Source organism: Penicillium samsonianum (genome assembly GCF_028829775.1).
Source record: "Penicillium samsonianum strain IBT 33392 chromosome Unknown utg000003l_segment0_segment0, whole genome shotgun sequence".
NCBI classification, from domain to species: domain Eukaryota; kingdom Fungi; phylum Ascomycota; class Eurotiomycetes; order Eurotiales; family Aspergillaceae; genus Penicillium; species Penicillium samsonianum.
Window position 1 is genome coordinate 6,418,137 of NW_026643261.1, and position 27,528 is coordinate 6,445,664.

General features: G+C 49.1%; 10 protein-coding genes across 10 annotated transcripts; 4 read left to right on the forward strand and 6 right to left on the reverse strand.

The window, feature by feature from the left end:
• Positions 1-13: 13 nt before the first annotated feature.
• pkcA (protein kinase c) lies at positions 14-3,834 on the reverse strand (the record flags this gene model as incomplete). Its single annotated transcript, XM_057278825.1, has 11 exons — positions 14-75; positions 148-553; positions 616-817; positions 878-1,442; positions 1,500-1,617; positions 1,654-1,922; positions 1,981-2,376; positions 2,435-3,022; positions 3,086-3,352; positions 3,448-3,541; positions 3,562-3,834. 11 exons carry the CDS (start codon positions 3,832-3,834, stop codon positions 14-16), a joined length of 3,240 nt encoding a protein of 1,079 aa, XP_057138435.1.
• A 2,116-nt stretch (positions 3,835-5,950) lies between these two features.
• N7471_006107 (uncharacterized protein) lies at positions 5,951-6,691 on the forward strand (the record flags this gene model as incomplete). Its single annotated transcript, XM_057278826.1, has 1 exon — positions 5,951-6,691. The coding sequence occupies one exon, from the start codon at positions 5,951-5,953 to the stop codon at positions 6,689-6,691; it is 741 nt and encodes a 246-aa protein (XP_057138436.1).
• An 856-nt stretch (positions 6,692-7,547) lies between these two features.
• On the forward strand, positions 7,548-8,024 carry N7471_006108 (putative eukaryotic translation initiation factor eIF1a-like protein; the record flags this gene model as incomplete). Its single annotated transcript, XM_057278827.1, has 2 exons — positions 7,548-7,858; positions 7,922-8,024. 2 exons carry the CDS (start codon positions 7,548-7,550, stop codon positions 8,022-8,024), a joined length of 414 nt encoding a protein of 137 aa, XP_057138437.1.
• A 127-nt stretch (positions 8,025-8,151) lies between these two features.
• On the reverse strand, positions 8,152-9,527 carry alg3 (dolichyl-P-Man:Man(5)GlcNAc(2)-PP-dolichol alpha-1,3-mannosyltransferase; the record flags this gene model as incomplete). Its single annotated transcript, XM_057278828.1, has 3 exons — positions 8,152-8,754; positions 8,815-9,338; positions 9,401-9,527. 3 exons carry the CDS (start codon positions 9,525-9,527, stop codon positions 8,152-8,154), a joined length of 1,254 nt encoding a protein of 417 aa, XP_057138438.1.
• A 357-nt stretch (positions 9,528-9,884) lies between these two features.
• On the reverse strand, positions 9,885-10,313 carry N7471_006110 (uncharacterized protein; the record flags this gene model as incomplete). The annotated part of the gene is made up of 1 exon (XM_057278829.1): positions 9,885-10,313. One exon carries the CDS (start codon positions 10,311-10,313, stop codon positions 9,885-9,887), a length of 429 nt encoding a protein of 142 aa, XP_057138439.1.
• A 463-nt stretch (positions 10,314-10,776) lies between these two features.
• N7471_006111 (serine/threonine-protein phosphatase) lies at positions 10,777-12,195 on the forward strand (the record flags this gene model as incomplete). Its single annotated transcript, XM_057278830.1, has 3 exons — positions 10,777-10,793; positions 10,865-12,131; positions 12,193-12,195. The coding sequence occupies 3 exons, from the start codon at positions 10,777-10,779 to the stop codon at positions 12,193-12,195; spliced, it is 1,287 nt and encodes a 428-aa protein (XP_057138440.1).
• Positions 12,196-12,482: 287 nt separating this feature from the next.
• On the reverse strand, positions 12,483-15,269 carry N7471_006112 (putative C6 transcription factor (NirA); the record flags this gene model as incomplete). Its single annotated transcript, XM_057278831.1, has 6 exons — positions 12,483-12,745; positions 12,832-13,592; positions 13,644-14,012; positions 14,064-15,027; positions 15,079-15,133; positions 15,189-15,269. 6 exons carry the CDS (start codon positions 15,267-15,269, stop codon positions 12,483-12,485), a joined length of 2,493 nt encoding a protein of 830 aa, XP_057138441.1.
• A 2,507-nt stretch (positions 15,270-17,776) lies between these two features.
• On the forward strand, positions 17,777-19,234 carry N7471_006113 (uncharacterized protein; the record flags this gene model as incomplete). Its single annotated transcript, XM_057278832.1, has 1 exon — positions 17,777-19,234. One exon carries the CDS (start codon positions 17,777-17,779, stop codon positions 19,232-19,234), a length of 1,458 nt encoding a protein of 485 aa, XP_057138442.1.
• A 2,046-nt stretch (positions 19,235-21,280) lies between these two features.
• N7471_006114 (DNA ligase (ATP) DNL4) lies at positions 21,281-24,650 on the reverse strand (the record flags this gene model as incomplete). The annotated part of the gene is made up of 7 exons (XM_057278833.1): positions 21,281-21,300; positions 21,369-21,813; positions 21,881-21,986; positions 22,049-22,181; positions 22,231-22,362; positions 22,424-24,522; positions 24,583-24,650. 7 exons carry the CDS (start codon positions 24,648-24,650, stop codon positions 21,281-21,283), a joined length of 3,003 nt encoding a protein of 1,000 aa, XP_057138443.1.
• Positions 24,651-25,516: 866 nt separating this feature from the next.
• udpA (UDP-N-acetylglucosamine 1-carboxyvinyltransferase family protein) lies at positions 25,517-26,803 on the reverse strand (the record flags this gene model as incomplete). Its single annotated transcript, XM_057278834.1, has 1 exon — positions 25,517-26,803. One exon carries the CDS (start codon positions 26,801-26,803, stop codon positions 25,517-25,519), a length of 1,287 nt encoding a protein of 428 aa, XP_057138444.1.
• Positions 26,804-27,528: the final 725 nt, after the last annotated feature.

Here is a 27,528-nt window from a genome sequence, read left to right on the forward strand (position 1 = left end):
CACATCGGTGGAATCAAGCAAAGTCAGCAGTATAAGAGAATCCACGGAATTCTTCCTGCATGGCTTGCGAAAGCACTAAATAAAAAGGATCGGTTAGTTACAGTTCATCTCGCAGCAAGCACAGAAAAGAACCAAAGAATATCTTACCAGATTGTACAGGTGTCAGGACTGGAGTCACACTGGTGAACTCCTGGTCGAAGTTGCTGGTATCGGTAGGACTGCTGATTGTGGGGATGAATGGCGGGGGAACCCGCTTGTGGTAGATGTCATCCCAGTTGATGTTGCGGAAGAAGGCGTGAGACATCACTTCTTGGGCATCGGTTGGACCGGAACCCAGACGTAACTCGGGCTCACGAGTCAGCAGCTTCTGGAGAATCGACACGGAGTCGCGAGGCATATGAATGGGGTAGAGAGGCTCATCGGCAAGAATGGCATCGTAGATTTCATCCTCATCTTCACCACGGAACGGAGACTGTTGTAGAAGCATCTGGTAGATGAGAACACCAAACGCCCACCAATCCACAGCCCGTCCGTACTTCTTGTCCAGCAAAATCTATAACAAAAGTTAGCTCATCGGTACTTCAAGAAGACACAATCAAACTTGATCCCACTTACTTCTGGGCCCATGAATTCAGGAGTACCACAGAACGTGCTGGTTGTACCGCCGTACCACATGTTCTCCTTGCAAAGACCATAATCAGCAATTTTGATGTGACCATCCAGGGTCAGCAAAATGTTATCGAGCTTCAAGTCACGGTAGATGACACCGTTCTCGTGGAAGTACTTGAGTGCCAGGCAGACCTCGGCAGCATAAAATCTACAATATGTGAGCATTTCCAACCCTCGAAACCGGGCAAAGACTAAGCATAGGACTTACTGTGCCCTCTTGAGGCCGAATTGGCCACGCTGAATGTGCAGCATGAGATCACCACCACTGATATACTCCATGACGAAATAGACACGCGTTTCCGTTTGGAAACAAGCGTGCAAGTTAAGAAGGAATGGGTGACGTTCCTTGTTTGCGATCAGGAAAACACGCTTCTCAGACTTGGTGCTCTCCACTTCATCGTTCTCGATAATGAATTCCTTCTTCAGGACCTTGATGGCATACAACTTGCGGGAGCTCTTTGTTTCAGCCAACATGACCTTTCCGAAGTTACCTTTTCCGAGAACAGCAAGGAAATTGAAGTGATCCAATCCAATGCGAGCCTTTGCCTGCGCTGCAGCGTCGTCCTTGATAGGGGGTGCAACTTGCTGTTGTTGGGGAATCTGTTGCTGCATGGGCTGCGGAGGGGGTGCCATTGGATAAGCAGCAGGCTGCACCTTCTGCATAGCTTGGGGCGGAGGCTGCTGCGGGAAATTGGCATAAGCGGATGGGTCATAATGGGCGTGTTGAGGCTGCGGGGGTGCCTGGGGTGGCGGCATAGGACGGCCCATTTCGGCTAAGATTTGATTAGTACCAAGACTCTCTCTTCAACGCATGATCAGAAATTGCATACTCGGGGGTTGCTGGGGGCCACGTAGCCCAGTAGCTGCGGCGGCGGCGGCAGCGGCAGCGGCAGGTCCTGTGGGCGATTTCGGTGATATCTGTTGGCGCTGTGCAGCAGCAGTTGGTGACTGTGGAGTCACGAAGGAGTTAGTGGCAGCGCTTACCGCTTCTGCGGAGGGTTGTCTAGGAATAGCCCCGTAGGGTCCTTCCATCGGCTTCTGGGGGTAGGAGAGGGCTGCGTTGTCTTGAGAGGGCTGCGGCGGACCGCCTGCTCGAAGGGTACGGTTGCTGAGGCCAGAACTAACAGAGGCAGACTTGTTGTGATGCTTGGTGCGAATCAATGTCTCGAGAATTTGGTTGGCGGCTTCCATCGTCATTCCACAGAAATCAGGCACAAGGTGAGTGCACTGAGCGTGACACGTAAGACTACATTCTATAAAGGGGGTCAGCATGGATTAGAAATAAGCTGCGTTGCCAGTAATATTGCCTACCAGAGCAGCGCTTGGCATTTTTGCGTCCAAAGGGAAGCAGATAGCCGCAGTGGCAGCACCAGTTCGCGGAGATGTTGGAAAAGCCTTCGAATCGGTGGGGAATGCGGTGGTTGATTTTCTCCTCGTCCGGATCGGTCTCGTAGTTGGCTTTGCTGATACACTTGGTGACAACCTTAGGGTAACACTTGCGGTGGCAAGTGTACTTGCAATCCGCACATTGCATACCGGCAGCATACTTGAGGAATTCTCCACACAGTGCACAGCGCATAATGTTGTAAAACTGCTGGGTGACGAACTTGTGGCCCTGCTTCTCGTGAACCTCCTCCTTCTTTTGGCGCACGGCACCTTGACGGTTAAGACCAATGTCAAAGGGACGGCGGTCCTTCAATTGTTTGGCTATATCCAGTTAGCACATGAGGCTGCTTCTTTTGGGGTTACTGCGGGTTAGTCTTACCGAAGCTCATTTGAAGCTGAACTCGGCCAACCGGCTCCAGGGCAAACCATGCATCGATCGTCACAGTCGGGGGAGCATTCGAGCTCTCGCCACCGTGGTGTCCATGTGCGCCATGCCCCGAGGTGCCCGGGCGTCCTCCGGAGCTAGGGCCATGTGAAGAGCCCATAGGAGAACCGGCGTGGTCATGTCGAGGGGATCCGCTATCGCCCATCTTATCTGCAGATACCCAGCCAGATGCGTTGAGCTCCGTCTCGATTTTCTTGCGACGCATCTCCTCTGCGATGTCAGAAATGCGCACCCAAAGCATACCGATTGGTACTGGGCGATCTCCCGACTTGTCATAAACAGTCAATTCGATCTCGTTTGCCTTATCGATATCCATGGAAAAGCTTTCATCCAACCATTTATCGTTTCGGGTGGCCTTGGTTCTCGCTTTGATCGTGTCTTCAACCTTGACGACAATGTATGTCTCTGGTCCTCGAGAAAATCGCGAACTGGCCGCATGGTCCACGTCCTTGACTGCATGGATGCGCATTGTCAGCAGACCCGTCAGCGGCTTGCGCATGTTCGGACTACTAAGACTCTCATCTGCACACCAGTTAGTGACCATGTCGTATTATGCTCGCAGCAAAAATGCTATATTTTTCATACCGTCTGGCGCATCGGCGGATTCGATATCTACATGGAGATCCTCGTATCGCTTTAGTGCCTGCTTTAGAAGCTGAATCTTTTGGTTGCTCTCAATGCGACGGCCCTCGGCGTCAGCTCGGCTCTTCCGGTCGCCCTCATCCTGGTACAAGCGGACCATCTTTTCGATACCGGCTTTATATTGCATTTCCACGCTCAGCTTGAACTCCAATTGAGACAGCATGAGTTGGATCTTCGGCCCGAGATACGGAGTGTCATACTTGATCAGATCTAAGACATAGCCATTCATATTAGCATTCCAAGCGATTTAAGCTCAGAGGGGCATTTTTCGAAGGGTTTGGCGGGAGCAGTATTCAAGAACGTACCTAGCTTCGTGTAATTGGGCCTCGCCTTCGGGATCGGAGCATAAGGTCGGGGGTCGGCGAATGGGGCACCGGAGGGCATCGAGCCAGAGCCACCCTGAGGGTAGTGACCGTCACCTTGCTCGCCAGCGTATCCGTCTTTGGGCGGGGGGCCGGGCCTCCACGCTGGCCGGGTGAGCCACCTTCCTGGTTCATCTGACGGATTTGCAATTCTCTCATTTTCTCCTCCAGGTAAGCGATATTCTTGCGACCATCGCGAATGTTGGCATCGACTCTCTGTTGCACGAGGGGATTATCGGTCGACTGCCGCATATTACTGGCAGCGGTGATGAGGGCCTTCTCCCGCTCGATCTTGCGGAAGACCGAGGCGATTAGCTCGTCCCCATCCATGATGGCAGGTCTGACGAGGGGCAAAGAGCAAGGCTGGCTCAAATTTCAAGGGTGCGCTTGCGCCAGGTCAAGGTGGGTTGTTGGTGGGAGAGGATTCGCGGGGCTGTTGTTGACAAGGGGCGCAACGGGCGCAGGTAATGCCACTTCGGAAAATGTGAGACAGACTGCCCGCAATGATCACCCAGTTGATTCACAGCCGAAATTGAATCGATAAAACCCAGAAAAAAAAAGAAAAAGGGTTAAATTGGTGGAGGGGAAAAGAAAGAGAATCCTCTAATTTTACCCGATGGGTTGGATCCAGACAAGAAGTCCAGTCGGCAGTTTCTGGGGGTCCATACTACCACGCACCTCCGATAAGGAAGTGGCGAAAAGCGCACGGGTTGACAGTATTCCATACATATTAACAAGGGTATTATTAACACGTGAATCGTTTTAGACCTATATATTCACATGTTTATATATTCATTTCTGTATCTAATGATATATGTTTATGGATTACCCAAATCGGGCATACTTCTACAAAGTAGGTACATAGTTATCTACTGACGTACACTACACACACCTCATACTTCCGAACCCTTTGACCAGATCGACAAGAGTCGGAACGGTCTTAACACACTTGGCACCTTCTGTACTTCGTACAATAGTGTAAAAGATTGGAATTGTCCCGCTTTATTAGGAATTTCTCATCGGGTGCAGAGATCATGCCACATACCCCTTACTGCATACATTGAGGGAGAATAGGGATCCTAGTTGCTTTCGACGCCCTCCCGAGATATTTGTATCTGATGACTTGGTCATCTCTCTGTCTTTTCGGCTGAAATTGGTGATGTCACTACTTTCACAGCCAATAGATGAAGACACGCTAAATACACTGCAAGGCCAATGCTCCAAATTGAATACATAGGGCATTAATCCTACATTTGCCATTATCATGCAGACCCAGCCCGATTTATAGAGCATTAGATCGTACATTTGTTAGCCCAACGAGAGAACAAACTCCCTCGCTTATGATGACTATAAACTTGACGAATTTCAAGAGTATTCCTCCGATTAAGACAATATTATGAAGCAGGAGATTTGTCTATACCGCTAGATCAGACTACTATTCGAGGGACATTTGACTGAATTGAAGCCATCAGACCAGAGATTTAATACCTTCCTCAAAGTGCGAGGGGGCCATACATGGTACGCTGGACTGGTTAGCGCGAGCTGAAACCCAAAGCGGATTTTCATGCAATGCAATGAATAAACCCCCCAGTCAGTCTTTTCAGATGTCTGTTTTCATAGATATTGTCTCCCCCTTCTCAGCTTGTTAGCTAGACGGCAGAAAAGGGGGAAAAAGGCATACTTTGTGTAAGAGACTTTCCTATGTATAACCTTTGATGCTTGGCGTAGTCCACCTGCCTAATATTGTAATCTTGGGGTCTCAGATGGCACGCATTGTCAGTTCGTGGGTTCAATGCAAATAAAAAACAACCTGCAATTTTTGCAACGACGTCGAAATATGGCCCAGCTTGGGACGTATGGAGGTCAGCGGCGAATGTGCAAATTCATACGCCCCAGTTGATCGAAGCCTACGAAGATCAACAGCGCAATCAACAACTCTCTCGCCCCGAAGAGTTGGTGTGACCTCAAGTTGTTCCTGTTAGATGATCCCATCTCCCATGCCTATTTCTATAGGCCTTGCTTGCTTGCAGACTGAGCGCTTGTTTGCCAGATTCAGGGTATAAATACCTGCTCTTCATAGATTCTTCTTCCTCTCTCTCCTCTTCGCCAGTAGCCACAACAGTTCCTTCATTGAACAACGGACCATACTTTCACGGTATATCTGATTATCCTCTCATTCACTTACAATTGAAACCAACTCATACATCCCATTGATCTTCTTCTTCAACCTCACCTCACCACTTCACCAACTCCGAACCAATCACACTTCCTATTGATCTTCCCCCAACAACCCCAATTGACCAACACTTACTTATTCATACTTCGCTTCTCTGCGTTTATTCCAAGTTCGCAATTTCTTCAACTGGTTACACTGTTATATCATTCATTCATTGCACCATCTCTTATTATTCCCCCATTTGCATGGTTCACTTCGCCAGACTGTGACATGGCTCGGGGGCGAGCTGTCACCAAATCGGCCGTTCCACAGCAGCCCTCCAAGGTCGACGCAGAACTTGCTCGATACACAGGAAATATCGAGGCAACCAACGAGTATGCCAAGCGGGTGTTGGCCGACTACTCAGAAGGCCTAGCCGAGAGCATCGAGTTCTTAGACTTCTCCAGAGTACGCTCGATTCCCCTAAACAAGACACGTCGACCTCAAGATGGCAGGGTCGTCAAGAGACAGAGGCTTGATCCAGGACAAGGGTCTTCGAAGAGTCGAGCGATTCTGACTACAGGAACATCTACCGAAACCTGGCCGCGATCGGTAAGGTCCCCAACAAAGCACATCCGACGGGTCACCAGAGGAGTCAGTGACGACTTCATCATGGACTGTGATGAGATCGATCAAATTTCGAAAGACGCCGAACGTATTAGAATCGTTCGGGGAATGCTCGACGCTCACGCTCGACAAATTGTACACATAGCCAAGGACTTAGCGGACGCAGAAACAATCTATGAAGCCAGATACGACGCCTTCACTTCGCATCTGGATGCCCGCAACAACGATATCGCCAAACGTGCCCTACGATCGGTTCTCGACAAAGTTCGTCTACGCACGCCCCTGGAGAATACGCAAGGACCGCAACAGGAAGAACCTATTCTCATGAGCGACGACGACCAACTAACGTCTTGGCATTCGGCGCAGTCGGCGCGGACGGAAGAACAAGGTGACGAATCCTCATAGGTACAGGACAACGAGACCTCGCACGCACAGCGAATCGACGATCAGATCGATCAGGACAACATCTCAGATAACCGGGACGATGACAATACTACGTAAGCAGATCCAATCAACGAAGGCAACGTTGATGCCTCAGACGACCAGGGCGAAGCCCGTTCAGTCCACGACGAATCAGTGAACCAAGAGGAGGACTATGCCATCAACTAGGCCAGGGGGAGCCCCATTTCTGTTTTCATTTGCACTTTTACGGAGCCAACGGGGACGTTGGATGATTCTTTCCGGCGGGCATTGTTACGGCATTTCTGACCGTCTTTCACAGCCTTAGCTCTAGTTAGGATATAAATCCATCCTTTTCTTCATCTCCTACACCAAGGAGAATTCAATTGTGTTTCGTATCCCACTGAGTATTGAGGCCGGGAGGGACTAAAGGCACGAGCGCTGTCATTCATGACATTTCTGAAGTTGACGAGACACATAGACTCGACCTGAGTTCTTGGCCAGTCCAAAGTTGTTCAATTCATAGTCTGAGGGGCGCCTGGGCTTTGGTTTATCTTGGGGGACCCACGACTTGGTAGGCCGAAGATGAGCCTCGTAAAGGATATTGCCGCATTCAGTAAGTATCTGATCAGTAATGAATATTGAATAAATAACCTTGGAAGCCTCTTCGGCCATCAAAATGATAATTTGATGCCATACAATATGGGGACTGGAGTAAATGCGGGCAGGGGAACCTTGGGAACCCGCCCCGCCGATAAGATCAAATTATTTTCCGGACAACTAATTTCCTTCCCAACTTTCTCTTGCAATTGACCTGTCTTTGCATTCGTGATATCCATAATTTTAAATTGCATCTTCAACAATGGGACCACCTCGCCGAAAGATGCTGGCTACAGCAGAGGGAACCTTGACCCCTCCAGACGAGCTATCCGACACCCAGCAGATCGTGCGAGCAATCAAAGCCACCGGAAACAACATCTACTTGGTCGAACAGACAGACAAGAAGCAGATGCTCGTCGAATTGCCTGCACGATTCCGCTCAGCTATCTGGATCAAGCGCAGCTCGTACGTCGTGGTCGATACCAAGGGCCAGGAGGAGCGGGACAATAAAATTGGAGGGGAAATTGTCAATATCGTCCGGGACGAGAAGGCTTGGAGAAAGGCTCGCTTTTGGTATGTGTTTTCGATTAAGATTAGCCACGAGCTCGTTCGCTAATTGGCATTGCTTTCCCACAGGCCTAAGGAATTCGTGAAACAGCCCGTTGTATTGGCTGATAGCTCTGGCGACGAAGAAGAGTCTCGTGTGGGCCAAATGCCTTCTTCGGACGAGTCAGACTGAATGATCGCCTTTCAAAGGCACCAAGCGATTGTTCAATGGTAGCCGCTACGGTACACAGGGATTCTGGGCTATCAACAATGATTCTCGAAATATGCACGCCTCAGTATGAATTGCTGCTGGGTATCTCTCATTTTTGGACAGTTGCCTTGCCGCGGCTGTTCCCCTTGTCAGTCTTCTTATCTACCTCGCTCGAGCCATTGAACAACACGCCAAATACCTGGACCGCGAGCGACAACACCACAACCGCCGAGCTTGCGTTTGTGCTAGGGAAAACGTTCCAAGCCCACTCTTGCAGCGCCCATATGGCGTATATAAGAACTGGGTGGATACCTGCGCGCCAGAGAAGAAATGGGGTAGCCCACGCGAGATACGCGAAAAACTGGTAATGCAAGGATCTGGCGCATAGCAAGCCGATGGCCAGTGAGCTCAACATCACGGTCATAGTGAACGATTTTGAGAGTGGAACTGTCTTTTGACGTCCCTGGATAGTGTCCTGAAGGAAGCAAACGATGTTCGACCCTGAAGGTGTTACCCAGTTTCTGAAGAAAATAGCCAACAAGGATATATGCAGCACTAGCAGACCCACAGAGAACTCCCTTGAGAGAAATGTTTCTTCTCCTACAAACCGCCAGTTCACAGTCCATTTGAACAAGAACTGGCGGGATAGCTCAAAGGCCCGAGAGAGGTAGCCTGTACTATTAGTCTGGAGAAAGGGAACTGCAAGTAGGACCTGTAGTTTCTCGCGTTAGCCGACTCCTTAGAACTCAATTGTTACTTGCTAAGAACCCACCTGGATAAGAACAGCCATAGCTCCAAGCGAAATACTTCGCGCCAACCCCAAACTGAGAAGAGTGATGACCGCAATAGCAGGCACAAGCAGGACAAGTGTCATTTTAATCGCAACTCCAAAAGACCACACTGCAATTCCCGCTGTCCAATTGCGCCTCACACACAGATAAATAGCAAGCCACATGGCGAAAGTCGCGACGCCATCATTGAACATGCGCAAGACGAATATGCTATGCAGCCGTTTGGACAGAGCAAGGAGCGGGAAAAGATAAGGAGGAGCTCCCGTTTGTCTGTAGCAGGCAACTACCACAGCCAGTGTAGCCAGGTAGAGCACGGCAAAGAGCGCCTGCCCGAGGAGAATATCACGGCCTTCATCCGTGAGGTGGTAGAGGAAGGTGTAAATGTATACGTGGGCGGCGGGGTAGACGAGGGGACCGGTTGAGCCTTTGATCAGGAGGTAGTCGCGTTCGCCGGAGATATATAGAGAGACTTGCTGCATATACGTCGACCAGTCAATCTCAGTGTCTGTGGTTGTTGCTTGGTTAGCTGGATCTGGTTTATTACGCGACACCTGGACGCGGTCTTACAAGCGATCTTCCATATGACGAGGGCGCAGAGTAGCGCGTCGCCTAGAATGAGTAGAGGTGCAATCCATCTTGTATGTTGCGGATTAGTGAGCACGTCGTAGACGAAGCTCTTGGCTGTCAATGCCATGGCGAGATACACTCGATGGTTGACGGGGGGAATATTCGAGGTGGCCGGAGCTGGCTCCGCCTTACTAGATAAGCGTCTACAATTGCATTTAAAGATGGAGGTAAGCATTTTAATTGAGGTAATTGTATAACTTTTGACCATCTCTAGTCTTAATATAATTGGTATTTGATTTTATACATCTCAGTGTACATAGAGAATACATATGTTGTAGGTCTAGCTCGCATTGGGACCTCGAGCATGGTCATTCTTCTAAACATCCACCGGTCCACCCGACCCTTATTGCCAAAATCCATGGTATCATTAAACAGCCGAGAAAACAAAATGCAAAAAAATCCGGAGAGTGTCAACATGCACGCATTATTGGTCTCCTTCTGACAGGGCAGTTGGCTGGTGTTGGGCATTCGCCTGGGTATCGCGGAAGCCCAGCAATTCCCCTATGACACCCTTGGGTTTGGGAACGGGGCATTCTCGATTGATGTGTGAGAGTTTCTCTGCTTCGGCCTCCATTTGAAGGAATGTCGAGACCTCCTCATCCACAACAACTGGCGTGGGCTGACCCGGCTGACTGCCCTCTGGGCCCACTTCGAGATCCTTCCGTCGTCTGCGTCGGATGCGTGGTACTTGTTGTCCATCGGCTGTCATGGTCATCTCCGAATCGGCAAAGGTGCGTCGTGGGGCTGGGCAAGGGAAGACGTGTGGCATGCCGACAACTAGGAGAGATGCGAGGAGGGTGCCGGCGAATAGGCCGGTGGTTGACCGCGACCGAGGGTGTAGGTGTGGTGGCATTGTATACAAAGTGAGAGAGAACGAGTATTGATGTTCAATTGAGATGAGGTGGGCGTGGCCGACTTTTTCTGGAATTTTTCAGGCCATCGGAGGGCTCGGACTAGGCTGGCTGGTGTAGTCGGACAGGAACGGAAGAAATAACAGGCACAAGGAGGTCAATTGAATGTTCAGTGAGAATTGTTCAAGCTGACAGGCTTCTGAACCTCCGATGGCAAATGTAAAGGGAGATTCAAAGGAAATCGTGCGGAGAGAAGACGACAGCAAAGGCTTTGGGTGCATCTAATCTTATCTGGCTCCCGCGTGATTGGATGTTCCGCTTCTCTCAAGTCTCTGCGTCGCGCATCATAGCTTCGCGAAGATGAGATTGGCTGTTTCGGAGAACTGAGCCATCTGATTTCTCTTTGGGGATTTCTCGATTTCGATACAGTCCCCCCCTTTCCTTCCCCCTCCCTCTTTCGACAAGATGAGCGACCTAGACCGGTAAGGCACCAACCCCTCAAGTCTCCAGACCCCCATCGTTCACCGTCAAACTAATGTCTTGTGTCTATTAGGGCGATCGAGCAGCTGCGGGCCTGTCGCCTGATACCCGAAAGCCAAGTGCGCGAACTGTGCTACAAGGCGCGTGAGCTCCTGATCGAAGAAGGCAATGTCGTGTCCGTTGACGCTCCCGTGACCATCTGCGGCGATATCCACGGCCAATTCCACGATTTGATGGAACTATTCCGCGTCGGCGGTGATGTTCCAGATACCAACTATCTTTTCATGGGCGATTTCGTCGACCGTGGCTTCTACTCTCTTGAATCCTTCCTTCTCCTCCTTTGTTTGAAAGTCCGATACCCCGATCGCATCACCCTGATCCGGGGCAACCACGAATCACGCCAAATCACAACAGTATATGGTTTTTACGACGAATGCATTCGCAAATACGGCAGCGCCAACGTATGGCGGTATTGCTGCGAAGTATTCGACTACCTGGCCCTGGGCGCGATCGTGCTCGGCGCGAGCTCAGAGCTAGAACCCACCTCCAACACAGCACAATCAAGCATGCCGATCGATGACAGCGAGCTGGAAACAGAAGTACTAAATTCCAGAGGCGAAGTGACGATGAGTACGTACCGTGCACGACAGCGTTCGTCTTCCGATGCATCCACAGATTCCAGAAATATCTCACCGCCACGAGACATCTCCGCCGCCCCAGGCCAGGCTGCCGCGCCCACACGATCGGGTGCACCAGGGACAGGCGCGAGCGGCGATGGCAACGGCAGCGCAACGACTAGCCGGACTGGTGCGGTCCTTTGTGTACACGGTGGATTGTCACCGCTCATTGACTCCGTCGATAAAATCCGGCTGATTGACCGCAAGCAAGAGGTGCCACACGAAGGTGCCATGTGCGATCTGCTCTGGTCAGATCCGGATGAGATCGAAGGTTGGGGATTGAGTCCTCGTGGGGCTGGGTTCCTCTTCGGCGGCGATATCGTCAAACAGTTCAACCATCTCAACGGCTTGTCTCTTGTCGCGCGTGCCCACCAGCTTGTTATGGAGGGATACAAGGAGATGTTTGATGGCGGTATCGTCACTGTCTGGTCTGCTCCAAACTACTGCTACCGCTGTGGCAATGTTGCCGCTATCCTTGAGCTGGGTGAAGACTCCAGTGGCGGTGGCACTGTCGCTCGCAGTAACGGTGAATATGGTCGGAGCAACGGCATCGTTACAGATAATAGAGTTGTCAGTCCTGGAAGGAGATATCGTGTCTTTGAGGCTGCAGCGCAGGACACGAGGGGCATGCCTGCAAAGAAGCCTGTCGCTGATTATTTCTTGGTAAGCTGTTCTTTTTTTCTGTTGTCTTGACTGATATCATTTTACTAACAACCATGCCTAGTGATACCATCCCATGCACATTTTTCTTTTCTTTTTATATGGATCTCTTGGAAGTAGCATTTTGCGCCTTGGTGTTGGTTTTTGAGAACTAATGATCATCTATGACAAATTTTTTGATACTTGCACTTCTAAATGTCCTTGCCTCTAAAGTGATCATAAGATTTTGAAACAGAAACAAAATTGTAGATGGCATATCCATAAACGCCGGGAAAAGACAAAACCCCCCCTAAAGTGGTATCAAAAGTCGAACGAGATATGTTCCTATAAGTCAAAAATCACAAAGTCCATGCATTATTTCCATCTATCCCCATACCCAGTAGTATCATCGGGATCCAAGGACGACCCAACTGTCGACATTCGCCCTGGAGCTTGAGGCTGCTCATCACCAGTACTAGGAGGCTGAGCGACAGACATGAGATTACGGTCCTGGTATTGAATGATAGAAGGCTGGTTTTGAGGAGTAGTATTCCAAGTACCACTCCAACCATCCATGCCGATGCCATACGCATTGGCATTTCTCGACCACCAGTCCTGGCTCTCTTCGACCAGGTTTTCTGTGCCGTCATACCCAGATACGGGTGATGCAACCGATGTTGGCGTTGCATTTTGGGGTGAGATATGAGCCCCAGAGCCATCGTACCACTTGTTTGGATGGGGAGAAGAGGGGGCTGGAACGGATCCTTGGAGGGGAGTGAACTGGTAGGCCATTTGGGGCCGGAGATATGTTGGTTCGGGAGGGGCAAATTCGGGCCGTTGGGCTTGAGGTGGACGCATTCCTTGCATGGGGGGAACGATATTGGGACGGCGGCGATGGGCCCGTATTGAGGGCCCATCGGCGTGTCAACCATGGGTATGGGTTCGGTGTGAGAATGTGGGAATGGGAGCCCAGATGGTGAAAATCGACTTGGAGTTGTGGGGGGTTGTAACACGGGTGCGATGGGATAATCGTCGGATGTTGAGGGGGAAGTCGCTTGGTCCCAAGAGCCCCAGGACCCCCATTTGTTATGTGTTCGTTCAAAGATGGAGATTGCTTCGGGTGGTAACTCTACTTGCCACTTGTTTGCGGATATGTCGAGAATACGGAGGGTACGTCGAGCACAGAGCCAGCCTTCTGCCATTTCTTCGAGATTCTTGAGGCCATGTATCACGTCCCTCTGGGCATTTTTGTCGGGGAGGTTGAGAAGATGGACGGTGCATGCAGTGTGGGCAATATAGACGGCAATGTTGCAAATCTGCTTCAGTCCGTATCCTCGTTTGTATATGCGCAGCAACTTGGAAACCGTCGCGGCGGCCTGTGTGCATATCTTGCGAGGTGAGACATGGGAAGGAAGTGGCGTATTGGTCTTGGTATACTTCAGGAATGGTCGGTATAAGTGAATTATCTGAAGCTGATATAGCATACTGACGCAAGAGTTAGCTGGGGCAACAACGTGTGCGAATATGTCAACTTACTGCATGACAAGCACTTGTGGTAGCTGTCCTTCTTTTGCCACTAGTTCCCTAGGCAGATTGTTTTTCCACGCCTCGAGCCGGGTGTGAACATCGCTCAGTTTCTTCAGTTCCGACTGTTTGGGCTGGGAACTTTCGAGTTCGGTTGGATGGTAGAAGAACACAAGTACATCGCTGCTGATCTCACACAGCTTGGATATTTGCAGCGCGACAGCCCTGGTTCGCGATGGTTGCGTGTGCTCGTGACCAACTCCAGAATCAGTGTAGGGCGACCATAACTCTGCTTCTTCTTGTGGCAACACATCAAACTTGGGCACATTAGCATTGGTCGAGGTCAACTGGGGTTGACGACCGAGGTAATTTGACCAGCATCTGTGGAGTGTTAGAGAGGCATTAGAGATAATCAAAACAATGAAGACTGACTTGTCAATGAGATAGCAACCCCAGAAGGTGACCCGCCGAGCATCAATCTCTTCGTCGCTAAGGCTATGCGCCCCAAGATTTGCCGAATCGAGATTTAACCCTAGATCAAAAGCCATGCGGAAACTGAGACCACTATAGACCCAGCCTTTTCCTTCACGGCCACATCCTGCCTCCCGGACAGACATAAGTGCGAATGCCTGGACAGTGCAGAGCTTCGCATTCTCATGTTCGTCATTTTCCAATACGAGTCGCTTCGCCTCTTTGAAGAAATGATTTCCCGCTGTTGCAAGATTCTGGGGATCCTCAAAAGCACCTTGCCATGAGCTGAAATGACAGCCCAGAGCTAGGATGGAATTGACGAGTAGTGCGGAGCAATATGAACTGGAAACTCCGCGGATGTAATCCCGATAGAACATATTCTTGGATAAGGTAGTGAAGAACGGATAGTGCCATGTAAAGTACATGGTCATCAGATGGCTGATTAGTGAGTCGTCGTCTGTGACTTCGGTCCACCGACTCACGGCGTGTGTCTGATTATCGGCATCGAGGGCGACGTTGTTTTGAATCGAAGCAGATTCATGCAGCTCGGAGCCTGGTGGCAAGAAGATGAGGTTCGAGGTACCTCCAATAAATTTGCGAGAACCGTCAAGCATGAGCTCACTCATCTTGCCAGCCAGCTCTGACTCGAATTGATCTATCCCGGCAATATTCTCATTGCTGGCTGACTCCCTTGCTGCTTGGTCCGTAGACATGAGCCCCTTCTCCTGGGCGATCACGGAAGCCGCTACATCCTCGAGATCATCGCAAGAGCGAATCTGACGTACTAGATCGAAAGCATCTGCTTCCTCGTAGTTCAATATTGCCTGTATCAAAGTCTGTAGGGTGGTGTTTCGGGTCCGCAATGTATCAGTGTCTTTCTTATAAACACCTTTGCGGCGGTGATCCGAGTTTGGATCATATACACCTATGAAGGGTTAGCAATGCTGGTATTGCTCTTTGTAAAAGAGATACATACAAGGTGTATGATATACTGAGGAACAAGCTGCACAGCTGGGCAGGTTTCCATCACACTACACGCAGATATTAGTAATGTGATATCTCGATATCAGAATATGAAAGTCCAACCTTTGACTTCCTTTTGCGGCAGGCGACACAGGCTGTGCTGACACATCGCCTTTTGGATGGTTGGGCACGTTCGGAACTCATGATTTCAGATAGTTTGATAGGTGCGATTCAAGAAATGAGTATGGTGGTTTCTCCGCGGGGCCTCTTCGCATGCCTAATGTCGTGTTTGCCGGTGACTGGTCCAAACCTCGACAAGGGATGCCCATCTTTTAGAGTACAAAGCTCGTTAGTAGAACATGGTGCCTAGATCGAGGGTGCACACGGTGGCTATGTTGGCATGTTAGTCTACCGGTCCATCCGTGGCGATCCAGTCCGTCTAGTCAGGCGCTAAGATCGGAGATTGCGCCTTACAACAAGAAAATATCAACGCACCAGCTACGCTTGAAGATCTACACAGGCCTGGTGGCAATTGTTGTAGGAATCATGTACTCCGTACCCCACGATTGCAATGACCCGCAGTGGAGGCGGGGACAAGCTCAGTGCAAAATATGGGTGAGATTAGGGATTGGCGATGCTCTTGAAATGATTGGATGCAAGCACCTGGACAGCGACGACTCAAGATGTGGTTATCGCCGGCCTCTGGATGGCTGTGCAGGTGCGGGATGTCCTTTTTCGATAAGCGGCTGACTAATGTCTTCACGTGGCGAGGTCTAGGCATCTACAGACATAAACATCATAAGTACAGATGTATATAGGTTTGTTTATCATAGGCCTATTCCATATGATTATATAGATATAATTGTTGTGGAAAATGGAATATTACTTGGACCTGTGCCGAGTGATTTTCAGGATATTATCTCCGATACATGTTCCCGATTCCCCCTGCTGAAGGATTCATGAAACCCTTGGTGGGTTACATAGACTGATTGAGGTTACATATGTAAAGTGGCCGCAAGCAAAACATAGGTACCGAATAGATAAAGCCAATAGATAAAGCCAATCACAATAAAACCATGTATGACTGCCTAACCTCACAAAAAGACAGAAAAAACCAACTGTATACATCGTATAAGGGTTCACCGCAATTACCCTCGCTAAAGGCGCTCCACCAGCCACGTCTCAACTTTGGTTTTTTTTGGACATTGTGGACATTTTGATGTGTGTTTGTATTTCATATCTATGAGACTCCCAAATAAGGATGTTCAGGTAACAATGTAGGTGGGTCCCTTTTTGTTTTGATTTCTAAGACCTATTTTGTATGTAACAGTGTTCACTTCAAATGTTGACATCGAATATTTAGATAGGTACATATGTAATGTTTACGGATGCTTCGGAAGCAATAATACCATGAAAGTGCGACGGATCGAAATATAATAATAATTAACAGCCATAATTAAAAGCCACCAATAGTTATAGGGAGGAAAATAGGGAAGAAAATAGGGAAGAAAATAGGGGCTTCACCGCAATTACTTTCGCTTAAGGCGCTCCACTAGCCACGTCGGGGTCTCTTCGACTTGACGTTTTGGGACACTGCAGCCACCCGCTCCCTTTTAATGTTGTTCCCCCTTAAATATGTATGAGGCAACCGGAGGGAGCCTCGGAGCTCCTGTCGATCTATCAAAGTGACACGAAATACATAACTATGCACATTTATCATTCCACCTGGGCAAGGTTGCTTTTTCCGTCAGATATAAACAAATCAAGACTAGTCAAGATGATAAAAATTGACCTTTTTTTGGTCTTGATTCTGGAGAACGGTGTGCATCTGCCCGCACCGCACTAAAAGCAACCTTAAAGGGCCCACACATCTTATTCAACAGTGATCTGAAAGGTTGAGATGTGATTCGTTTTCATATACATCTTATATACTGCATATGTATGTCTTACTATATTGAGCTAATCATACGTTGTAGAGTACATATTGTAAGTAGTCATATCTACATGTCACAATAAAAAATATGAAAGTAATCAAATAATCAAATAATAAAATGTGAAAATATAAAAATAACTATAAAAAATTATTTCCCTTCCGGACTCCACCGGCGGAATGTTCCATGAGTAATAGGAATTGTATTAAAAGTACTGAAATACTGTTTCAATCGCCGGACACAATCCGGATGCCGGCATTGTTCCCACAACCAATCAATCACACCGTAAAATAAATTACTGTCCTGCATCTCCCGTGATATTTACCTGGGTTTACCTGCCCAATACGGCTTATCTATCTGAGATCACTTTCTCCCCCCATATTATCTCTCTCTCTCTCTATCTAAATTGACTCCTACATCTCTTCTCTATCTTCTCTATCCCTTTCTATTATCCTCCTTCCTGCTTCAATATTCTACCTCATATCCATCCTCCTCCCAAATCTCTCACCTCATCGCCTTCTCTATTACCTTATCGGCTCGCGTGTGTGTGCCTGCATACCCTTGTCTCACGGCCCTATCCGCTTCCCCGACATATCTTTCGGCCAACACATACACCTTCGGATTGGCTGCTGGTCCTCTCTCGCCTGACTTCTTGGGAGCTTCTCACTTCCCACAGTTTTCTCCTTCATCCATGTATCTCGTTCAGAAACTTGACCAGAGCGCTTCAACTGGCTAAGGCCTCGATAGCAACTGTGGTCGTGTGATGAAACAACAGTCAACATGATGGTCCCAAGAGCATTTCTATTTAGCTCGGCACCGCCGCAGAGACCCTTTCAGTCTCATGGAATGCAGCCATTCACGCCGTCGGATTATTCTGACCTTCATCTCCCCGACCTCAAGACCGAGACCCGCGGATCGATCAACACCATCCCAGTGGTAATTCCTCCAAAGCGTGGCTCCCGGACTCTGCCAGCACGTCGAGATATTCGTTCACGTGCCTTATCTAAAACCTCGGAATCCTCTCATCGCTCCTCTTCCAGCTCGTCCAACGACCGCCCCAAACCTACGTCATTTACCTCGATGTTAGATGCAACGGCCATCCCCGTCCCGCGACGAAACTGGACCACCCGCAAACCTCGGAAACTACCACGTGGAAACCATGCAGAGGACTTTAGGCGCATGCTGCAGGAAGACATCAAATCGAAAGAAGATAATTTCTTGGATGGGACCGCCTACTCCCCTCTTGACATCCTTCTCAGCCCGCCCAATGAAGACAATGAGAAACTCCTGCCTTGCAACGATTCTGAGCACGAATCACCACTGTCAGTCAGGTCAACATCAAGCGATTCGATGCCGTCATTAGACCATGGCCTAGCATCGCCGTCCAGTCTTCTCTCGCCACCAAGCCCTCCCAGCCATAGAAGTCCACCGGAGAGACGACAGCCTCGGTATTCGCATTGCGAGGAGTGTGCCTTGGACCATCCTCTGCTTGTAACCGAACTCGATGAATTCACATTCATCGAAATTAAGAACGACAATGAACCTGCCACACCCGACACAGTACCCGCAAAGCGATCTGCATCATTCGGACGCCTCGGATCTACTTTCAAGTCGAACCTTACGGCATCTTTACGGGCCATCAAATCCGCCGCGCAGTCGGTCTCGACATTTGCCACACCCTCCGTTCAACCAGAGGACTTCCTCACCCGGTCTCTTTTCACCATCACCCCAGAGATGACCGATGATCGCCGTCCTTTGCCGATGCAAGAAACACCTTCTCCAGCACTACGACGCTACTTGAATCCTTCTCCGATGAACCCAACCCCGATGTCACCGGCAGAGATGTATGTCTATCATGACCATCCTCACGACAAGCCACAGACCTCCAGCACGTGCCCCGTCTCGATTCAAATGCAGACATATCGTCGAGCCGGTGGCCGTGGCAATCGGCGAAGCCATTTCCACATCGCAAGTAAGGATCAGAAATTTGTCACTTTCGACCCGGAAATTCCATCCATGTCACGCCAACGCGAAATTCGTGAGAACTGCGATTTCTTGCGGGTGGTGGTTCTTGAAATGAACATGCGCCGCAGCGGCAAACTCCGCGACGATATCCCCGCCCGTGCTCGCATCTGGCTGCCAGCACGCAAGACAAATTCCCACTTGTCGGGACAATACGAGGACGGAGATGACAACAACACCGTTCCGTCCCGGTGGGTGGGTGTCTCAGCCCAGTGAAATAAAGGTTTTGATAGATGCCCGTTCTTAGCGCAGAGCGCAAGATGTGGCACGATACATCTCCCTTTTTGGTCACTACACTTCAGTACATAAATCTTTTGCTTTCTTTTCCCTTTATCTTCGGTTATCCTCTGCAAGCGCGGCGTTGGATTAGGACGGTGTCTTGCTCGGCGCAGATATTTTCTCTCTTTTGTTACATACCCCCATCTCTACCTCGACAGTGCTATGCTTTTCTTATGGCTGCTTTTTCTCTCTTTTTTTCCGATCGATCTTCCGATCACTACCTAAGATATCTATCCAAATCAAATCAAATCTTGAAACCCATTAAGCTTTTTTGCCTTGTAACCCACACCACATCACACATCATACTATATGGGAAAGTCTATGTATCTTAAAAGGACTACGTGCATTACGTCTCGCCACGTCGATTGCTTCTGGAACCCTAATGCCAAGTTATACTATACCATATTAGGATTAGATTCGGAATATTAATATTCCTGTAGAGGATCTATACAGTATTTTACACTCAAGTTACATGACTCCCTGTATCCATGGATCGTGTAGAGTACTATGTAAGCATCATGGCTGCAAAGTAGTCAAACATGACTGTAGTGGGCCTCGACAATCTGGCAAGGCGTCGCTTCCCACGTGTCCAAGTGACAATCTACCTTGGTACGGGCAGGGGCTTCCAAGGTTACTCTGTACTAGATAGCACGAACAGTGAATACCTTCATTGTTGGCCAGGTGTTTACTTTGTAGATTGTTGTACTCATGGCCGTGCTCATTACCGCATTCATGCTGTCAGCCACAGCCTTTTCTTAACGCTTCCTGACTCCCTGGTCTAAGCTAACGCGCATTAGCTAGAACAATCCGTATCATACTGGGCTGTGTCCAGGTGCATATCGCGGACACGTCAGATATCAACATGTACCAGTATGCAGATGCTGGAACTCGAAAAATGCCCAGAAGTATGGCATCAAAAAGCGTACGGCGAATAGAAATGCATCGTTAGGCGCTCTTTGGAAATTCAATACGCACTAGATATTCTTGGCAGCACCCAGCACCCAGCACCGCAGTTTTCAGCCCCATGTCTTATTAAGACATGGCTGAATGAGCCCTTAATATTTAATAGCTTGGCGGTGTCAATCTGTCTAAGACGTTGTCGCGCACTTCTGAGAGGCGCGCACATCTCTTTTTGCAATCCTCGTCGCGCGCATTTACTGAGATGCCCGCATATGTTTCATTCGCAATCCTCGTCGCCCTTCCACTTGTTCGCGCAGATGGCTGGGATGACTTTTCGAACAATCTCGCAACCGATCTCGCGCCATTTCTATCCCTCTTTGGTGAACAGATAACGAAGCAGTACCTCAGCGAGAGTATTACTGCAATTGATTATTTCATTTTCGCAATGGCGCCAATGGGCATCCATAGTCTTGCTTTTTTACGGCCTAGGCCGTGCTTCCTGGGCCGTGCTTGCTCCGTGTAGTTATTGTTCGTCTTTCCGGCTAGAAGATCAAAAATACACCAAGAAGGCTGTCTTGAGAGAGCACCCGAGAACGTTAGAGATGATACTGGAGAGAGCCTATTCGAGTGGCTATACTTCCTCCGTACATAGTAGACTCTTGTTTAAGAAATCTTATATTAACTTTAAACATCCTGTATTGTGATATCATCTTGCATCCCATGACATGAGATCACCCGGCGTGGCCCGATGAACCTCGGACGTTTTATATTGGTGTTTATTGGGCTCTCTGACCATCATAATAGCCACAGGTTCAAAGGATACGGCATGTCTAGTCAGAGAATGGTTTATTGGCCTACGGGCTAGGTCATTTCGGCTACGCCAGTATTTATGAAATCCGTTATAGCCTCGCTGGCTCGCTCAAACGAAGTCAGATGATCCACAGAATGTGACTTATTGTACTCTGTGGCTGATTTTGACTGGCTCACTTTGCATAGACATGGACATGTCCGACGATCAAAAGAGCAAATTGGAAAGTGAAAGAAATGCATAATTCATAATGCATTGAATTCAGCTCACACGATTCATCTCGGAACCGGGAATCCTGCCACCATAACATGTGTTAGAACGCCCAAAAAGGCCAAAAAATACAACAAGGATGTTACAACTTACTCTCTTCGTCCAGCAAAGTGCCATTCTTCCAGCATTCTTCCAGCCAGCCCACGCTAACAAGATGCGGCATTTTCGCACCCGGCTTCTCAGCCAGAGACTTCCGGAGAGATGATGTGTCCGCCGAAGACAAGGTCTCCGGGTCGACTATCACATGCGTGGTGCCTGAGCTCTTCAACGAGCTGGCGCTCTCGGCCCCGGCGAACCGGGCTGTGTTGCGAGCGAAGTGGAGGCGTTGGTCCTCCTTTCTCATTTCTCGGGAGGCTGATTCGTCCGACTGATCCTCGTTCGAGTGGAAGTAAAACTTCAAGCCACGGAAGAGCCATCCACAGGGTACTGTGTAGCCGGCGTTTACTTTTTCCTGGATGCGAGTCTCGACTCTCTGAATGGTTTCTGGGTCCGGGGCATGGTCGGGTTGCTCTTGGTTTTGCTCCATTTGCTTGAATATCTGCAGGATCGAATACTTGTTAGCCAAAGCCTTGGTTGTTTCTCGTTATTTCTCTGGGGTGTCATACATCCTTGAGCTCATCGACACTTGTATCACGGGAATAGCTGTCCATAAATTTGTCGACATTTGCTGCGACTTCTTCCTCTTTATCCTCTGTCATGAAAAACATGTGTCTATAGAAATAGATAGATATTAGCACCGTGTATTTGTGTCTCCTTTGGCTGTCAAAACATACCTTGGCTCGAACGGGAGAAGAAGATCCGGCAGGCCTGCATCTATTTCATTCTGCTTGACGCAGTCGATAAGCCAAGATGGTCGAATGATGTTTTGATCCCCACTCTTTTGTAATGAAGCTACTTTGACCGTTCCTGCCGAAACATTAGCTTAGGCTTATTCTATGTGTAGAATCAAGCTCACTCCGCTCGGCAACACAGAGCGTGTCTACCACAGCTGTCTTGGTTTGATAGATCTTGCCACCATTAGCCTTCACGAGCTGTTCCAGTTGAATTTTTGTTTTCTTTTCTGGGACGCTCGACTCGGTCATTATGACTAGAAGGTCGTTATATTAGTATAATGTACGATAGGAAGGGAACATGATCAAACCACATACAGAAGTTAAGCTCATCGAAGATATGCCCAGAAGGCCCAAGATACTGGACATCGACATTATCGTCGTACCCAGCAACCGTGAGCGGTTTCTTAGTAGCCCTCTTCACTCGCTTCTTTCGAGAGTTATCAACAGAGAACTCTTTCTCCCGATGTTCTTGCTCTGCATTGGACTTTAGGTCAAGGAACTCCTGAACTGAAAGCGCGCTTTTCCAGTCCTTGTCCTTGCGCAATTTCTTGAAGCGAGGAAAGCGTAATGTCAATCCCATGCGGAATTGATCACTGATTGCGACAGATGCAGCTTTCACACACAAAACAATTGAGTCTGACGGTCTGATCCACATATCTGGACGTTCATGCTGGGCGTCTCCACCCGCCAGTTCGATAAGGGTGATCGGTGGCTTTTTCGCATCCCACACCTTCCACTTGCCATCTGTATGATGGCGCACCTCCTGGTAGTCAGCTGCAGTAAACCCGCCACCGACCTTGCAAAAGGACCAGCATTTCTCTGCTGCCTGTGTGCTGTCGTCGACTCGTAGTCCGCAGAGAAAACTGGACAGCGCACCTCCTCGATGACCCGAGCCATAGTATCCGCCAATCACAACAACGTCGAGGGACTCTCCAAATTCGGTCATATAGTCTGGTTTGACTTTCATCCAATCGTCGTGGCGTTCGTTCAGTCGATATGGAGAGCGCGGGTTCTTCAACACAAGACCTTCTGACGCCTCAGCGACGACCTTCCGCAGAGCCGTTTCAACTTCTGTGGTGGTAGTGGCTTCCTCGTAAGGGTGAATTTCAAATCGGCGATGGACAGGTCGGACAGTTTTCTCCAGGGCATTGCGACGATCACGAAGGGTATACTTTGTTAGATCACGTCCATTGAGATGTAAGATATCGAACACGCGGAACAACGGTCGCGGACCATTTGAGAAAGGATTGCGTTGTTCCGCCAGCGCCGCGGTTTTGAGCGTGCCAAAGGGAACCATGGCATCTTGTTCAGGATCCCAGGTGATCATTTCGCCGTCGAGGATAATGCTCTGTACTCCATCCACGAAGGCGTCTTTTAAATGTCTTGTGAGAGCACCGTTCTCGTCATAAATGCCATTCCCATATAGATAAGTATATTCTTTTGCTTTGCGCGACCAGAAGCCAAATTTCCGACCGCCGTTCGTTGAATCGTCAGGCGCCATGTGGAGTTGCATACGCTCACCATCCATTTTCTCCTCAATCCAAAACACGTTGTCATCTTCTGTTGGCTTCATACGAGCAATGATTTTGTCGAATGAATGCATCTGGAATTGGGCCAACTGAGGCTGGAAGCATTGCATCAACGCGATACCACGCTCCTCTCCCTCTAGCCGGATATTGGGATCATGCAGTTCCCAGCATACACGTCGCAGACTACTAGAGATGCTGTACAGATTCTCGGCATCGGGATGCCAAACGTCAAAGAGTGTTCGCTCGGTAGCACCAACCTTCATCTGCCGCAGTATAATGCGGATGAGCCACAGAAGCTCTTCGGGGTTCATCCGCCGATAGAACTCCGTCAAGATTGGCAGTTGTTCATCCTCCTTTGGCGCAGCAGATAGCTTATCCAGCTTCTCATTGACCTCATCGATCGTCATGTCACCTGGCTCGGTCCGCATAGGCCGCTTCGAGAGAACGTCAAAGCATCGTCCAGCAAAGTCACCCGCCATTCGTGTTGTAGCACCCTGACCGGGAAGCTTCCAATTCAGAAGATTGTATCCATCTTCTGATTCCTTGTTGATCTTCATGATCTTGACAAGCATCTTCCCGATAACCTTCTCCTTGATCCCGTACATAGGTCGATCGCGGTCTTTGTCAGGAAGAATCAGTCGAAGGGCGGGGTAAATGTCGTCTCCGACATCCTTGCGCCACCGTGAAATGAAGCGCTCAATCACATCGCGCCGGCGCTCGAACGGGTTAAGACTCGTAGCACCTTTGCCATGGGGACCAGCTTTTCGGCGAGCTGGAGCAGGCCCTGAAGGCTTCTTCTTGAGCTCACTCAGTGGATTGAATAGGTCGAGGTACAGATTGTGGAACGGCAATGTCGGAGCCCGGTTGTGAGGTCTGTTGGGGTATCTGCGAACCGCTATCAGTGATCTACCCAGCCTTAGTGTCACGAGTTAGTTATGAACTCACTTTTCGTCCAGATCTTCTTCTATCTCTGGCTTCGGCAGATCCTGCCCTGAGATCTCGTCGGAATCCATGTTTGGAAAAGTTAAGAGAAGGAAGTTGGAAGTTGCACTACCCCAGATGTTTTTAGGCTGCACTGCTGATAAGATAAGAGATGGGTCCACCCATTTCCTGGAACTATACGAACTATACGAGACTAGGCTTTGGTGAAGAAGACTGCCCAGGTAGTTTTGTAGACAAATTTACATTACATGTTAGTCTATGCCTTGCGCCAAACTTATACCCAAATTCCCACCCACCAAGATTTGTTCAATTTCATGATACCCGTTATAGATCGCGCAACTCATTGGTGTTCGGCGGTAAGGATCTTGAAGATCAGAAGCTCCGCTATTGTCGCTTGAGGTAAGACAGAACCCATCATACCGGCTAGAGTATAGAAGATATATCGCGTCTACGATAATAGCTGCGTCAGTCGCATTCTTGCCGTTGGTATTCGCGAGCTGCTAGGTTGGTTGGATCGATTGCTCAATGATATTCCCCTTCCAGCCCTCAAATTGGGGCTGCTCCGGTCCCTATAAGCTCGTTTCGCACGAGCTGCACCTTATTTTGCAGTTTCAGAGAGAAGGCGATTGATTATTGAAAACCGCGCATTGTCCTTGTCAATAACAACATCCCGTTTGGAAATATTGTCACCAACCATGACAGAGGAAGTGTATAAAGTGCGGGAGTCAGATCGCAATTGAAATTTGGGAACGTCATCTTTGCAAAATATTTCCGAGCCTTGATAATATCACACACACAAGTTAAAGAATGCGTTGCGACTCGGCTCTGAGAAGCTACCACTAAACCCTCTGACAACGATGCAAAAAGACCTATCCTAAACTGCATCGTTCACGATGCTGCGCCCTTGAGCAGAGAGCAGAAACAGCCATCCGCGTCTCTACTTTCTCAGCCCTTCAACAAAACCATTAGACCGTTTCACACTCACACCGATCTTCTCCAATTTTCTCTGTAGCCCATAATACCCCCGATCAATATGCTGAGTGTCTGAAATAACAGTGATCCCCTTGGCAGCAATGGCAGCAATAATTAGACTAGCACCGGCCCGTAAATCCGTAGCAGCTACCATGCTCCCGGATAGCTCTCTCACACCTGATATCACAGCGTCTTTCCCGTCAACGCATATTTCCGCTCCCATGGCAATTAGTCCAGCAGACTGGTTAAAGCGCTCCTCGAAGACCGTCTCAGTGATCCGGGACGTGCCCTGCGCTATTGAGAGTAGTGCCATGAGTTGTGGTTGAAGGTCTGTCGGGTAGGCGGGATATGGGCCAGTCTGGATGTCCACGGCCACGGGACATATAGCCTTGTTGATAATTATCGAGTTTTTCTTGATGTCGATCTGAGCACCGATTTCACGCAGCTTTTCTATCAATGCGGTCTGGTATTTAGAATTACAGCCATGCACTGCGAGAGGATTTCCAGCCATTGCTCCGAGAATCAGAAATGTTCCTGCCTCAATTCGGTCTTCCATGACTTTGTATTGATAGGGGAGGAGGGGTTTATCACAGCCGAAAATAGTGATAGGATCGGCTCCCACTCCTTCTTGTATCGTCGCGCCCATGCTGATGAGACACTTGGCCAGATCTGTCACCTCGGGTTCACGGGCTGGACTGTAGATATACGTGACCCCGGACGCGAGACATGCTGCCATCATCGTGTTCATGGTTCCTGTCACGGATGGGGTCTGCATCTGAATGGTGGCCCCATGTAATCCAGAAGGAGCATAAGCCTCAACGGACCTCTCCGTGACTTTGATAAGCGCTCCCATTTTCTCCAATCCTTTCAGATGTTCCTCGATTGGCCGCGTTCCGATTGGACACCCTCCCGGGAGATATAGGTTTGCAAACCCGAAACGCGCAACGAGGGGACCCAGTGTCAAAATTGAAGCTCGTAATGATCGCGTGAGCCGGTCTGGGACATCCTGACTGCCTAGATTTGTCGTATCAATCCGCAAAGAATCAGAACTGCGTGTGATATTTGCGCCCAAATATTGACAAATCCGACCCATGCTGCCAATATCAGACACGGGTGGGATCACCTGAAGTGTGCTTTGCCCGGACGCCAGTAGAGATGCGGCCATGAGGGCTAGCCCGGCGTTTTTTGAGCCAGAGACGTGTATATCTCCTGCAACGTCGTGGCCGCCTTCGATGGCTATAATATTTGGCATCGCAGGTGGTATGGTCTGGACGTTGCTGCCCTGGTATTTTACATAAAGAGAATATTTATCGCACAATGGAATTGCAAAATCGGATCGGCCCGTTCAGATCTCTACAGGGCGCTAAGCTTCAATCTCAGCTCAGTCCGATGTGCCACAGTGGGCCTTGAAGTTACATAGCAGGCCATGGCGCTCTATAGCGAATTATGATTGGCGATCTTGTCATAGCTACATAGCTACATATGTATCTACATAGATAACATAGTTGTATGGCTCGCGTGACTGGTGTGGAAGTGACTCTCGAGGTCGGCCCCAACGCACGGGGCGACCCCTAGCAGGAGTTAGGCCGCACTGGGCCTAATGCAAAACTTCAACCATTCTAAACCTCTCATTTCGCTACAATATATTTAAGAATTATAGGAATCGGAGGTCCCTCGGGGCCGCACTTCCATCCCCACTATTAATAATATCCCCTAGTTTCGACTACTCGGTGAAGAGCCCTGGAGAGCTGCCTCTATGGTGGAAGAGGTAATCCACTTCTTCTTTACTTACTAGATTAATTTCTTCCTCTCTAGGTCATCACTCACTTTTATATGCCATTTTACATTTAATAAAGTGAGAGGCCCACCTATATCAACCCTCCGCTTGCTTTTATCGATTACCCAATATCTGCAACACTCATTGAAATACCGAAACACCGCGATCCCAGATATGTCAAGCTTTCACTGGGAGGAAAA